Below are 15,769 nucleotides of genomic sequence, written 5' to 3' on the forward strand. Positions count from 1 at the left end.
TCAAGTGGAGATCACTTTTATGGAACTAGTGCTGCTTCAGTTTCCTTTTAGCACGGTTATATCTCACGATCATCAACCGGATGCACACTCAGATTTTTAAGTTATTTGTTGACATGAGGGATGGGATCAGGAGCATACCTGGGAGCCATAGATACATTTCAGCAACATCTGAAAAGCCCTGTTTGCTGGTTTCCAAAGCTGCTAACTAGTAGACTGTTCTTACGGAGGTTACCATCTTAGACATTTATTTTCTTCATGAGAAATTCTTTAGGCGTCTTTAGAATATGGGTAAGTAGTTTAATTAAAAGACTGATGTAAGTACAAATTTCAGCAGGCAAGGACATGAATCAGGTGGTTTCAATGTTCATTCTAAACGTGAGTTTACATTTGGGTCCTCAAAAGAATATGCAGGATCTGTTGCTCACCAGCTAATTATTTAATATCCTTGCTCTCATTATGAAGATTTGGTTGCCCTTTAGGAGTTTTTATTTTGATTATAAACCAGAAACAGTACTTAGACTCTTTCATATAAAATAGATGGAGACTAAAGAATGATATGGAATTAGGGATTAAAGAAGTCCTTTTGATACTGTAGCAATAGTCAGTGGTCTAGAATTTAGAGTGGTGTTGCCTTTATCTAATCTTTCCACACACATCTCCTAGGATATGCATGTTGAAAACTGCAGGTATTTTTATGTGCATGTGATGTCCATATTGTGATGAGGTGAGCCAGAATTCAAATATTTTGTTTAGATTCACATACCAAATCGACAGACTGTGCTACTGATCAAAGCTATAATCTAGTGTTTCTCAGAGATCGTGTGCTTCTAAACATGAAGATGACCCTAGTTTTATAATACTTTATGGAGGGATCAAGAGTATAAATTCTGATGTAATCAAATTTATCTGTATTTTACATTATAATATAAATGTAGGAGATCTGTTACTATTGTTATATACAGTGTCCTTGAAGTGTTTCTTTTTATTTTTAGATTTAATGTTCCACATGATGATAGTTTTAAATGTAAGGAAACTGGAATTAAACATCAGTATCATGTAATGGCTCCTACTTTAAATTACCAGACAAGTCCTTGGACCTGGTCAAAATGTAGTCAGAAATATATCACCGAATTCCTAGAGTAAGTCTGATTTTGTTACTTTACATTCATTACATTATAAAATTTGAAATTTGTATGTTCTTTTAAGGTGGTTCAATTTGTTTAGTTTTTCATGGTTTAAATTTAAGTTTAATTTCACTGTACAAATGGATGTTTAAAAACAAGAAAAGAGTCATATTATTTCACTCCTAAAAAAAAAAAAAAAACGGAGGCAGGCATTTCAGACCTAGCTGTCATTTTTTTAATTTGGGCTATTATAATGAAAAGTCCTTTTGCAGGGAGACTCAATAGGAATCACAGCTTCGTTGTGTGTGTTTGAATTTTCAGAAGCTACCAGGTAATATTTTGAGAGGAGTTTGAGGTGCCCTTGAAGGACAGAGACTAGGTAAAGTCAAACCTTGAATATTCCAAATAACTCTCTAAAGCCACAGGGATACGGAGTCTCTAGGTATACATATTCTTCTGGAGGCCCTTCCCATCTCTGAAGAGAGGAGGCAGATTCAGATTTTTCTTGCCTCATCTCTCCATCTCCCACCAGGTTTCTCTACTTCCCAACTTCTTTTATCCAGATGATGTTTCTATCCTAGTTACTGAAACTTGTCCAAAAGGCAAGGGGAATTCTTTCTAGGTAATCTTTCTTGTATAAACACAATACTGTCTCATTTCTTCTACTACATATTCTAATCACCGATTTATGCAATTTCTAGTCACCTTTCTGTGTGAGAACTATGGGAATAAATGAAAACATGCTTTGGAATATATGTTCATAAATACATCCCATAATTATAATCAGCCAGTGATTATTTACCCTCGTATAGGAACTTTATTTAAAAGAACAACATACAGTTGCTGATCTACATGTGATTCCATATAGCTTTGTTCAATAGCTAATTGAGAGATTGGTTAAAAATACCAGTGGGTGTGCTTCCTTTTGGAAATGAGTAATATTATGATTCTCTCCAATGGGAATTTTAAAAGTTACGTGTTCATTTTTTTGACAAAAGTTAACATGTCCTTCTAGCCACTAAAAATTTCCAAAAAAAATTTTAATTGTTGCAATGGGACAAATTGTTGCTTTTAACCCAATTGGAATGGCTGAACATTTTCACAAAGTTTTCTGTGGGCTAGATATTGCATGACAAACTAAGAGTAACAAATATACATTTCCCCTGCTGTTTACTGCTTTTCTAACTCCTTTACATATATTATATCATATACTTTAATAGCAGCTTGAAGGTAGATATCACCACTCTTAATTTACAGATGAGGTGACTAAATAACTTGTCCACAGCCATGCATGCTGAGAAATGGTGGAACCAAACTGTAAACTCCCAAGGCTGGCATCCTTGACTCTGTATTATATTCCCTTCTTAAAAAACTTCTTTGAGGTAGAGACAGCATAATACTTTTTGAAATTTCTTTGTTTTGTTGTTGTTTAGAACTATAAACGTATTTTCTCAATTGATTTGAAAACTTATTTTTATTTTTACGTTTTGACAATTTGGACATTAGATATAAGGCAAAACTATTGGATAGCAAAGTAAACCCAAAGTGTGGTGTGATCAACATATGAATGTATGTTTCATAAATTCTGATGAATTTATTATTTGTTATTGTTTTTTTAAAAAAAATTTTACCTTTAAGGCAGTTGTGGGGATCAAATGAGAATAAACACATAAAAAGTCCTTTGTAAACTATGAGGTTTTCTTACTTTGATATGAGTTTGTTATTAAATTATGAAAAAATACTGACATTCTTCTTGAAAGAAAGTGAAGAACTACAGAAAATGTAATAAAGCATTTTATATGGAAATGCATCCATATGTATTCACAATATTTTGTTTTCTGTCATTGGTACAGTACTGGTCACGGGGAATGCCTCCTTGACAAACCAAATGGAAGAACATATGATCTGTCTTCACAACTTCCTGGATTGATGTATGATGTGAACAAGCAATGTGAGCTTATGTTTGGTCCTGGGTCACAAGTGTGTCCCTATTTGGTAAGAAAAATTCTGTCCTTTTGTTTGAAAACTACCATAAAGTTATAGTTAGAATATATTTCAAAATGTCCATTTATTCTCTTGGACAGAAGGTGAACTAAATATATCTTAAAAGGTTTTAAGTCTTAGAAAAATGGTCAGAAAGGGGTTAAATAGAGGGAAACTAAAATTAAGTACTTATATGCCAGGTACTGTGTTAGGTACTTACAAATTATCCTTGTTAACTCTCACAAAATCCTATGAAATATTCCCATTTAGAAAACAGAGCCACAGAGAGGTTATTGAAAGTTAAAAGCATTTAAATATTTATTTTAAAATGATATTATTTTGGAGGTGGGGGAGAAAATATAAGTGTTTTGATAATGAGTTGTATTAAAGGCCTCAGCAATCTAATAGACTACATTTTAATTTACATAGATTAGAATCCAAAGGAATAAAATTTGGGGCTTATTGTTTAGTTTTCATTAAGCTGTTACATTACAATTTAGTTTGAGGATTTTTCATAGGTTAGATACTTTAAATTTCCACTTAAGTAGCTGATATAACACTTTTACTGGATTTATAACTATGATTTTGTCTTATTTGGGAGTAAATTTAGGATTCAGTCTGAATAAATGTCACTCCTTTGGTGAATACATGCCTTACTTTTCCAAGCACAGTAGTCATTCCATTTTCTTCATTCCTGTACAAACCTTTGCCAAACTGCTTACCACACTACTAGATTGTGAGGATCTTTGGACCAAAAATGCAGCTTTATTCATTCATTTAAAGACATATCCCCAGTATTCAGTTCAGAATCTGCCACATAATAGGTGCTTTAAAATAAATGCTTATTGAATGTTAAATGAATGAATGAAAGTTACTTAACAGTGAGCACAGGGACATACAAAGCATATTTCACACAGTCAGTATTGTTCCTAAAATCTTAAATTTATAATTATTAATTTTATAAGCCTTTAAATATCCACTATGGAGACAGGAAGATTTACCTTAATTTTTTGTTGTAAAAGATACATTTCTTTCCTACCTGATATAGACACTAAATAAACTTTGAATTTAAATTCAGAAAAAGAAAGGAATTATCTTGGGTTTAGCTCCTGTGAGCCTTTATGGATTTTTGTTTCTTGTGAAAACTTTAGAACCCTTTGTTCAAAAGTTGAAAGTATGCATTATATTCACAAAATAGGAAACCAGTATACATTACACAGTATTTCTATGCACATTATTCATACATTCCACTGTTGGATCAAAAGGGGCTTTTGGAAACTCCTTGTGAATAACATTTAACAACAAAAAGTCCTTTAGAAAAATGTCTTGCAAAGAGAGAAAAATGTCTCACATAATTTTGAATATTTCCACTCCAATGCCTCTCTCCTGTTGTTCAATGTATGATGAAAATCTAAACGTTTTTAAAAACTAAATGTTGCCCTTTTATGTGTTTAGGGGAAAATCGATGACTAGAACTTACTTAGTAAAGGTTTTTTTTACTGATTATTTCCAGCTCTGACCATGAAACCAGGAAATATATGGGATCAACTTATAAACCGATACATTATACTGAGATGATCTGGTGGGTGTAGCATTATCTTTACTCTGGCTTGCCTGCTTTTTGTTACTCTGCAGAAACAATGCAGGCGTCTGTGGTGCACGAGTGCAGAAGGAGTTCACAAGGGCTGTCGCACTCAACACATGCCACTGGCAGATGGAACAAACTGTGGTCCTGGGATGGTAGGTTTTCTTGAAGGGTGAGTCTTGTATCAAGAGATTTATCCAAGGATGTGATTGCTCTGCATTTCAGCACGCTTCATTGTTTGCTGTCAACTTTTGTTCTGCTGGTTGAATTCATGTTTTTGCCATGTTTGTTTGATGTAGTACATTGTCAAGTGAATTAAATTTTTAATTTCACCTTTTTTTCCAAGATCTAGCAGATGAATATTAGTTATATATAGTTATATAAATAATTACATGGATATATAGTTATCTAAGTTTCTTACAATCTTGTTATTAAAAATGAGTATGGACATAAAGGTCCTGATATTTCAGCAAATCCCCCAAATTCAAGGATATTATCATTGTATACATTTTCTCCCATAAAATTCAATTAAGTATAACTGAAAGTTTTAAGTGGCTTCTTCAGATCTTTATTGGTTCTAAGCCTATCAAAATACATTATAAAATAAACTACCTACCATACTACATCTTTACCATTCTAACATCCCTCATGAACTTACCACAATCTGCCAACATGATGTCGAGTGATAGGGTTCACCATGATGATGAAACGTGCTGTATGTGAGGATGAAGTCAGATTGTCCTTGGTGCTCCAGAATGAAATCAAGTGCTCTGGCCTTGGTGGCCAGTGTTGTCTGCATTGAATAAGTTTTAGTCTGTTAGCCTCCTCTGAGCTACCTCAGTGCGAAAGGAACACTTCCTTGGCGATGGGTTGACTAGCACTGCCTCTCTTGTTAACTTCACGTTAGGAAAAAGTAAAAACTTCTTAAAATTAAGGTCAGTTCACTAGCTGAACTTGTGTCACCTCATTGAAACGTTTGTACCAGCTCCTGCCCTTCTCTTGATCATTTTGCCATCAAAACGCGTGTGTTTTCCATGAATGTCGCTCACATCACAAGTGAATTGATTATTAAAGTTTTATTGGGAACTTTAGCAATTTTTGCTGTAGGTGAAGTACTCATTGAAATGGTTTAGCACTCAAGTTACTTTGCTATTGTAGGATCAATAGCTTTAAGCTAGAAATGAATTTTAAAATTTGAATTGCAATTTTTCTGAAATTCCTATTTTGAGGATAATTATTATTAAAAGACTTTATTTTTCTCACTTATTGTGGCCAGTACTAGTAATAGGCTTTTTGGAGGAAGGAGTGGCATTTGTGAGAGTTACTAATTAACTGAGGGTGAGCAGAGGAAAAAATCTCTTTGAAGTTGGAATACTGGGCTGCTGATATTAGATAGAACATTTGCTCCAAGATGCTCACCTGATTCAAATCTAGGATTGAGCCTTAGTGCTTTAGCAGGTTTTAAAGTTACTATATGCCATAGACTTCAGGCTTAATTGCGTGTGGCTAAAATAGTGATTAGTATATTTATGAATATCAAGAGATATACTATTTATAACTAATTCACTGAGCAGTCTAAATCCAGTTTGGGCATAAACGTGATTTTAAAAAATTGAGATATGAGCAAAATGCACAGATCTTAAGTATATGGTTTGATAAGTTTTAATAAATGTAGATACACACATAGCCAACATCTCAGTCAAGATCAGAACTTTTCCATCACTCTGAAAAGTTCAGTCTTGCCTCTGTGTAGACAATTTCTCTTCTCTCCCGAGACAACTCCTGTTCTTGTTTCTATCTCCATAGATTAGTTTGTCTGTTCTTGATTTTAATGTAAATGGAACTATATAGTAAACCTTTTTTGGGGAGGTGGGAGAGAGTGGGTCAAACTTCTTTTGTTCACCATAATGCTTTTGAGTTTCATCCATATTATTGTGTGCATCAAAACTTCATTCCTTTATGTTGCAGTGTAATTCAGCTATACAGATACACTATAATTTGTTTATTCATTCTCCTATTGATGGACATTTGAGTCATTTCTAGTTTTTGGCTGTTATGAATAAAGCTGCTATGAGCATCCTTGTACAGGTCTTTTTGTGGACACATGGTTTCATTTCTCTTGAGTAAATACTTTGAGTAGAACTGCTGGGTCATAGGGTAGACGTATGTTTAACTTCATAAGAAAGTGCCAAACAATTTTCCACAATATGTGTACCATTTTAGACTCCCTCAAGCTATGTATGAAAATTCCAGTTGCTCTGCATTCCTTGCCAATTTTTGATATTGTTAGTCGTTTAACAAAATTTTAACCATTCTGGTGGGTGGAAAATGGAATCCCATTGTGGTTTTAATTTGCATTTCCCTGATTATTATCAGTGTTGAGCATCTTTTCATGTGTTTATTAACTGTTTGAATATTTCCCCAGTGAGATATGGTGAATGTGGATTTGTTGGAATTCAAGGTAAATGTGATGAGATACTGATATCTACTTTAAAGTCCATGTAGATTAAAAGCAGAGGTGGCATTTAGGGTAACATGTGGATCATGGTATAAATTCCTTTTTTTAATTAATTGAAGATAGTGAACCCCTATGCATTAACCATATTCAGTATTAAATGGACCTTTTATTCAAAGGAAGTTATAAACAAATGTCCTATAATTTTGCCTTAACACTCTCCTTTATTTTGTAACTATCTTACATGTGGGACAATCTGTTAAAGGCTTTTAGTAGTAAATTTATTTGCATGAAGACATGGTGAACCCATCTGACCAACAGTTAATTTTCCCTACATGGTGAATAGAATAACATTCTATCTTTTTTTATGCTCTGATCTCACACATGTGGAAGATGCCCACAAAATTTACATACACATAGTACATTCTATTCTGAGATTTTGTTTTTGTTTACTTCTAATGTGGCTTTCTTGTACTGAATGATTTGTTCTAATGGAGGGCATAAGGCATTTTTCCTGATAATAAGCTTGGTTATTCATTCATTCAACAAAGGCTTATCAAGGGCCTACTGTATGTCAGGCACTATTCTAGGTGCTTAGGATACATCAGTGAACAGAAGAGAAAAGATCCCTGCCTTCATGGAGCTTGTGTTCTAGGGGGAGACTAGAATATTACAAACAATTAATATAATAGTACTATGAATTGGTAAGTGTCATGGGCAGGAAAAATAGAGCAGGAAAGGGACTGGAAGTTTTGTGGTAGGAGAGAGCAGATTGCAATTTAAAATATGATGGTTAAGGTAGTACATCTTATGGAAAATTGCCAAATGAGCTGTCTTAAGAGAAGTGTGAGAGAGAACTAGGAGGATACCTGGGGGAAGTGAGTCCCAGGCAAAGGGCACAGCTGAATTCCTAAACCTGGAGTGTTCGTGATGTGTTCAAGGAAGGCATTGTGGCTGGAGTTGAGTAAAGAGAGACGTGTAGGAAGTAACTGGAGGAATATTATTTGGAGCCTTGGAGGCCATTGTGAGAACTTGACATTTACTCAGTGAAGTAACTGAAGGATTTGAGCAGACAAATCACCTGATTTGACTGAGTTTAAAATTTAAATTTAAAATCCTCCTGACAGCTGTTCATCCTAAACTGTAGAGGGCAAGATTGGAAGCAGAGGAGACCTACTCAGGGCGCTACTGCAGTGACAGAGGTGAGAAATGCTGGTGGCTCAAACCAGAGTGGGAGCAGTGGGGGTGATGATTAAAAGCCAATTTTTGTATGTTTTTGGAGGAACTGGAACATTTGCTAATGTATTAGATGTGGAATGTTAGAGGAAGAAAAGCTAGGATGACTAGGTTTTTGGGTGATCAACTTAGATCTACTCAGCAGATTTTGAGGGGCAGGGCCAGAGTTCAGTTTTGGGTATGCTATGTTTGAAATGTTTGTTAGATATTCAAGTGAAATGAAGAAGCAGCTGTATGTATAGTCAGGAGTTCAGGAAAGAGATCTGGACTGGGAGTGATTGTTGATAGAGAAGAATAAAGGACCAAGATCTGAGCCCAGGACATTCCAACATTAAGGGATCAGAAAGAAGAAGAAACAGCAAAAGAAAGTGTGCAAGAGTAATCATTAAAGAAGAAAGAAAACTAAGACTATGTGGAGCTCTGGAAACCAAGAGGACAAAAAAAATGTATCAAAGAAGAACGATTAGCTGTGTCACATACTGCTAAGTAAAGGAAGACAGACGGAGAACTGGCCATTGATTACAGTGTTGTGGAGGCCGTTGGTGATCTACATGTGAGCAGATTCTTGGAGGGTGGGGTATAAAAGCCTGGCTGGGGTGGGGTTATGAGTATAGGCAGAGAGAGTTAGACAATGAGCATAGATAACTCTTTCAAGAAGAAATAGGACAGTAGCTGGTGAGGGAAGTGAGATCTAAGAAAAGTTGTTTGTGGTGGTGTTAAAGTGGGAGAAATGAGTATACTTGTATGTTAATGGGAATGATCTAGTTCTTCTCAAACTACCTCTAGTCAAAGACCAATCTTTTTTTTTTTAAAAAAAAAATCTGATCATTTATAAACTGATACTTTTGTATAAAATGATAAAAATGATTGAGTAGGAAAATGAAATGAAAAAAGACATTCAAAGTATAAGCCAGATATTCCTATGGAAAACAAAATGGCAGTTCCTCAAACAATTAAAAATAGAATTATCATATGACCAGGATTACCACTTCTGGGTATATATCCTAAAGAATTGAAAACAGGGTCTCAAAGAGATATTTGTCACACCCTTGTTCATAGCAGCATTACTCACAATAGCCAAGGGGTAGAAACAACCTAAGTGTCCATCAATGGATGAGTGAATAAACAAAATGTAGTATATGTATAGAATGGAATATTATTCAGCCTTAAAGGAGGGAAATTCTGACACATGCTACAACATGTATGAACCTTGAGGACGTTGTACTGAGTGAAATAAGCCAGTCATGAAAAGTCAAATGTATGATTCATTATATTGACTCTCACATTATGAGTCAAACTCATAAAAACAGGTAGTAGAATGGTGGTTGCCAAGGGCTGGGAGAAGGGGAGAATGGAGAGTTATTGTTTAATGGTTGTAGAGTTGCAGTTTGGGAAGATGAAGAGTTCTGTAGATAGATGGTGGTGATGGTTGCACAACAATGCGAATGTACTTAATACCCCTGAACTGTGCACTTAAAAATGGTGAAGATGATAAATTTTATGTGTATTTTACCACAATTAAAAATAAAACAAACATAAGCTAATTTTTAAATTATCAACTTTAATAAAATTACTGTCAATATCTTATGAAAGTTTCTAAATGCTTACTCTTAATTTCTGTACTCATCTCCTCACAGACTGACAGCAACTAGTTCATAGACAAGCATCAGTGCACGAACCACATTTCAATTAGTTTTCATTTGGTGAAGACTGGAACAATGATGTAGGAGAGAGGAGGGAATTGCTGGAGTGATGTTTTGAGTAGTGAGAAGGGATGAGATTAACTGCATAGGTGGAGGGATTGATTTTGGCTAGGATCCTGGGTTTTTCATGTATAAAAATAAGGAAGGCTGAGTATTGGGCATGGGTGCTGTGGGGTGGGTAGGAGTGGAAGGAGATTGTGGTAGATTCTTCTTGAAGGTTCCATTTTCTTGATGAAAGTAAGATACAAAGTGGTCATTGAGACTGGATGAGATGGAGTAGAAAGTTAGCTGAAAGAGTGAGAGAGTGATACCTTTGCATAAAAAACAGAAGCATATATACTGTATTAATCTAACATTTACTTCTTTTTAAAGTGTATATAGGTCTTTCCTCCCACAGTGAGACTCTAAATCTCAAAGGCAAGAGAAATTTCCTATTCTTGAGTTTCGTATATTTTCTTACAGTTACTAAGTAGATTCTCAAGAAATATTCATAAAGTGGTAAATGTAATCGCATTTCTGGATTAATAACATTTTGTATAAATTGTATACTTTTGTTGTTTATTGATCTTTATGCTGCTATTATAATTACTGTGATGTTCTGATTAGATATACAAGAATCATTTCTTTTTGTGTTCTTTTATAGCATTGCCACCATGGGCTATGTGTAAACAAAGACATGGAAACACGTCCTGTAGATGGCGAATGGGGACCATGGGGACCTTACAGTTCTTGTTCAAGAACATGTGGAGGTGGAATCAAAAGCACAACCAGGCTCTGTAATCGCCCCGAGTATGTCTTTTTTATGTCACTGTAAATTAAGATTATCTCAAGGCACCAGAAAATAAACATCAGTTTCATTCTCTTCTAAACTGGAGGTCAGTCTGTAAGTTTCTGAGATTCAGAAAACTTCTGGAATACTTTAAGCCATATTACTTTATATCTTGGTAGATTCAGACCTTAAAAAAAAAACCTAAATAGATTATTTTAATCATTAGGATCTGAGTTGAGACAGAACCGTTTTCTTTTTTTTCTGATTTAGTGTTAATTGGAGAAATAGTTATAAATAATGACTGTAATATAATGGCATTTGTACGTTTACTGTGTTTCTGTTGAAAGATCCTGTCTCTTTTCAAGTATGTTTTGGCTCCCCTAAACAAAATATGTAGTTTCGTTATCAGATTTTTTTTGTTTTGTGTAATTTGACGTCATATTTTCTTTCTCTGCTTCTCACATTATAGACGCATCAGTGTCTTTAGCTCAAATAAGTACTGATGCATATCTCCCCCTCATCAAACTACTTAAAAGAACTTGGAGACTCCATAAAGATTTTAAATAGTATTTGTTATATATAAATTGGTAAACAATAGGACACTTTTCATTTAAAGTCTGTTAAGAATTTTTAATGCAGAAATGTGACATACTCCAAATAAAATCTGAGTTCATTTGAATTTTAGAATAGCTAAATTATGCTAGAAGTCTTTACGTTAAAAAAAATGCTGACAGAAGAGCTTTTATTTTCCAGCATATGTTGAAATAAAGAGATGGATAGATATAGATTGATACCATGAGACTCTTAGAACTAAATGATAAGTAAGATAAACATGACAAAGATGCATATATATTTCTTTTTTAACATGATATTATCTGTCTTTGTTATCGTCTTTGACTCACTATATGTGTTTTTTTTCCAGAAAATGAAGAAATCCCTTTTTTTTGAAGTTTTAAAACAAACTCCCGTCATTTGTTAATTACTTTTTTAGTTAATCGAGTCATGAATAAGATATAATTTCTGCCCTCCAGGCCACAGTGTTCACCCTAAGATAGACATTTTTACAGTTTATTAACCATAAAATTGCTTAAAAACCATGTTATATTCTTCTGTTAAAAAACAAAGTGTTAGTGGGACATCAGTGGTTTTCCAGATCCGGGAAAAGAATGGAACAGTTTTAGAAGTGAATGGCAGACATAATATTGTACTGATGTGCTTAAAAATGTAATGAATTTGACTAGGCCAAGAAACGGAGGAAAGTACTGTGTGGGCCGCAGGATGAAATTTCGATCATGTAATACTGATTCATGTCCAAAAGGCAAGCAAGACTTTCGTGAGAAGCAGTGCTCTGATTTTGATGGTAAACATTTCAACATCAATGGTCTTTCCCCAAATGTGAGGTGGCTTCCAAAGTACAGTGGGAGTAAGTAATTAGAATACTTTTTGATGTGAATCTTTTTTGAGACATAGTAATGCACAGCTATATTATTGTACACCAAAAATTTGACTTTTTCTTCAGTTGCCATGAAAGATCGCTGTAAACTCTATTGTCGGGTTGCCGGAACCACTAACTTCTACCAACTGAAGGATCGAGTTGCCGATGGCACTCCTTGTGGAACTGAAACGAATGACATCTGTGTTCAAGGCCTGTGTCGAGTAAGGAAACCTATTATCTTTAAAGTGACTTTCAGAATACTATTCTTTTTCTCTAACCAAATATTACTTCTGTTACTTCAGAATACATTCTTGTGAATGCCAATGCAGCAACCTTTGGTAATATTCACACCATCTATGGGAGCATCATTAGGAGACTTTGTTACTAGGCGATTTTCTGTCGTCAAGAGTGACTCATGAAACGTTAAGATAAGTTGGCCGATTTTGTATTGCCCATGGTGCTCAAAATCAAGATGAGGGATGAGGTTGGCTTCCTAAAAAGATAGAAAATATTAGAACACCAGAGTTGTTAAGTCCTTTTGCTACTTTAAATGTCATCTTTTGTGGTGATTTTTTCCCCCTCTGTTTTAGAAGGGATGATATTCTCCCTCCCTCTGTCTTTCCATCCCTGTCTCTTACTTCTTGGGTACATTCAACAAACATTTACTGAGTCCCTACTAGATGTCAGATGAAAGGATGGAGCAGAGCACCAACCTCCACAGATGTGTGGGGGAGATAGGCACATACACAATGAGAACACAGTGCTGTGGGGGTCGTCTGCAAGGTGGCGTTGGGGATATTGTGGGAGGAATGTCTTATTTTATGGGGAAGTGGGTAAAGGATTGAGAGAAAGCTCATGGAGGATATGAGGCTTGAGCTAATTATTGAGGATGAGTAGGTTTTAGAAAGGTAAGGAAGTGACAGACCAAGGTTGGAGGTAGGGACTGGCTGATGGTTGTTAATATGCACTTTTTTTCTGAAGTCTTTGGAGATGCCTTGAAGAATTTGGAATTGGACGAGAGATGTGATTTGATTTGCGTATTAGAATCTTCAGAATGTACTGGGTTAAGAGGAGATTAGAGATAGGTGGGCCATTTAGTTGAATTTTAGATGAGAGCAGATGAGACCTTGAATTAACACACGCACATTGCAGATGGTGATCTTAAAATGGATAGTGGGTTTGAGAACTAAGATGATGAATGCTGAATTCTTTAGACAGAATACAAATGTAGGGGCCGGCCTGGTGGCGCAGTAGTTAAGTTCACGAGCTCTGCTTTGGCGGCCTGGGTTTTGCAGGTTCAGATCCCGGGTGTGGACCTACACACTGCTTATCAAGCCATGCTGTAGCAGGCGTCCCATATAAAATGGAGGAAGATGGGCACAGATGTTAGCTCAGTGCCAATCTTCCTCAGCAAAAAGAGGAGGATTGTCAGCAGATGTTAGCTCAGGGCTGATCTTCCTCACCAAAAAAAAAAAAGACAAATGTAATCTTATGAACTCATTGCTTTGGCTAAGTGGAACTTCATAGGACCAATTTCTTCTCCCTATAACCAAACTTCTATTACCAGTTACCTAGGTGATAAAAGGCCTTGCACCCCAAGTGCTAATTAGATGTTCAAAGAAACTTAGAAATAACGTTTACACATTGGAAATCAATTAATACCAAAAAAAGGGTACTCAGTGGCCTGAAAAACTTGTTTTATCTAAATTAACAGCAGAAAGTCATATACAATGAAAGAAATAAGACAATTATCTGAACATATAGATGCATACTTCAGAAAGTATCTGGTTGAAATTTTCATTTTGGAAATATTTGCCTTGTGTATAAAAATTCATGAGGCTTATGAAATTTTCGTACTTTTCTGATCACTAAATTGAGAGTATGCCAACGAACTAAAAGTTATTGCAGCATATGCAGAGGACACTGTCTGAATGCAGAGGAGCTGCATTGTTCTTTTAAACTCCTGGAACAAACCATTTACTTTCACGTTTATTTATTCATTCTTTTCATAAACACTGTTCATTATGCTAGATGTTAATTCTGGAAAAATAATTTGTTTCTTTCGAATGTACTCGGTTTATTCCCAGAGTTAAAAAAGAATAATAAATCATGAAAGGCATCTTTTTGGAGTTATTTTAATGTTGCTTACATAATTATACTTTTTGTCCCTTTTGAATTACATTTCTTTAAAGAATGGTTTTCAAATGATGGATATAGGAATCACTGTCAGTGTGGGTTATAATGTGGATTCCTAAGTTTTACCTCTAAGGATTTCAGAAAATCTGGGAATCTGCTTTTTTGAATGCCACCCCAAGTGATTTTGATGCAGGAGGTATGTGGATGACCCTTTGGAAAACACTGCTTTTTCAGCCATGTGAACAGATATGTGAAAATATTGCTGTACAGCAAGATCAGTAGATATTCTGAAAAAATCCTGTTGTATTGAATCTCCCATTAATTGAAAGAATATTTGTGAAAAGCACTCTGTAAAGTACCATGCTTGCTGTTAGTCATTTTTATATTATTGATTGTAATTCTTGTATTTTGAAGCAAGCTGGCTGTGATCATGTGTTGAACTCCAAGGCCAGGAGAGACAAATGTGGAGTGTGTGGTGGGGATAACTCGTCATGCAGGACAATGGCGGGTGTCTTCAATAGTGCTCATTACGGTAAGCTGTGTCAGTTTCTAGTTTTCCCTTTTATTTGATACAATAGAGTACATAATGAAGGTATAATAGTTATAGTTTGTTATTCTTTTGTCTACTCTATATCCTTAGTTCAAAATGATTGTTAAAAATTTCCTAAATATAAAAAATTAAGTCTTATACCAGATGTATCCTTGAGTTAATAAATTCACCTGCTCAAGGCAAATCTGATTCTTAAAAATTTATTAGGTGCATTTATTAGAGTAAATCCACTGCTAATTGACAGTGATGTGTGAATTGTCCCCCCATTAATGAAGTGTTTTTACTGCTGTTCCTGTAAATCTGTAATATATATGTTTATAATTTTTTCAGGAAACGTGCTTTCAATTATTTTTCATTATTTGAACCACATTTTTTGTATGACCTGGCCTATATGTTGTGTTTCTTGTTGATGACATATTGAAAATGATTGAAGATGAAGGATGAAATCATTAACTTAAATGTTGATTTGGAATTAGCATTACCTTTGGTTTTCCAGGAAGTATCTGGATTACAGATATAATTGATATTTGGCTATGATTTTATTTTTTTTCAAAATTATGAGAAAATATATTTTTCATTCTAAAATTTTCTGGGAAAACTTTTTCATGGTAATAAAAATGGCCTTTTAAAACTTTCCTTGCAAATAAAAATGTGTGTTTTAGAGTTTTATTGTTCAGCTTTAAATTGTGTTCACATGTGTTCGAACACAGTTAAATTAATATGAATTGCTTCAATTAAAGGAGTATAATTTAAAACAAAATTTATATTTTTATCTATATGAAAAGTATAGTAC

At 34.7% G+C, this 15,769-nt stretch overlaps 1 protein-coding gene across 2 annotated transcripts in view; it reads left to right on the top strand.

Moving 5' to 3' along the window:
• Positions 1–15,769, top strand: part of ADAMTS20 (ADAM metallopeptidase with thrombospondin type 1 motif 20) — a 180,449-nt gene that overhangs the window by 72,991 nt on the left and 91,689 nt on the right. For both annotated transcript variants that reach the window (XM_087442544.1, XM_004428909.3), the window contains exons 9-15: positions 993–1,139; positions 2,978–3,119; positions 4,743–4,847; positions 10,730–10,875; positions 12,097–12,278; positions 12,375–12,511; positions 14,841–14,958. In XM_087442544.1, the coding sequence (XP_087298670.1) occupies positions 993–1,139; positions 2,978–3,119; positions 4,743–4,847; positions 10,730–10,875; positions 12,097–12,278; positions 12,375–12,511; positions 14,841–14,958 (977 nt within the window). The remainder of the gene's footprint in view (positions 1–992; positions 1,140–2,977; positions 3,120–4,742; positions 4,848–10,729; positions 10,876–12,096; positions 12,279–12,374; positions 12,512–14,840; positions 14,959–15,769) is intronic.

The sequence above is a fragment of the Ceratotherium simum genome, chromosome 17 (assembly GCF_057802395.1).
Source record: "Ceratotherium simum simum isolate JZ-2026a chromosome 17, ASM5780239v1, whole genome shotgun sequence".
Lineage (NCBI taxonomy): Eukaryota > Metazoa > Chordata > Mammalia > Perissodactyla > Rhinocerotidae > Ceratotherium > Ceratotherium simum.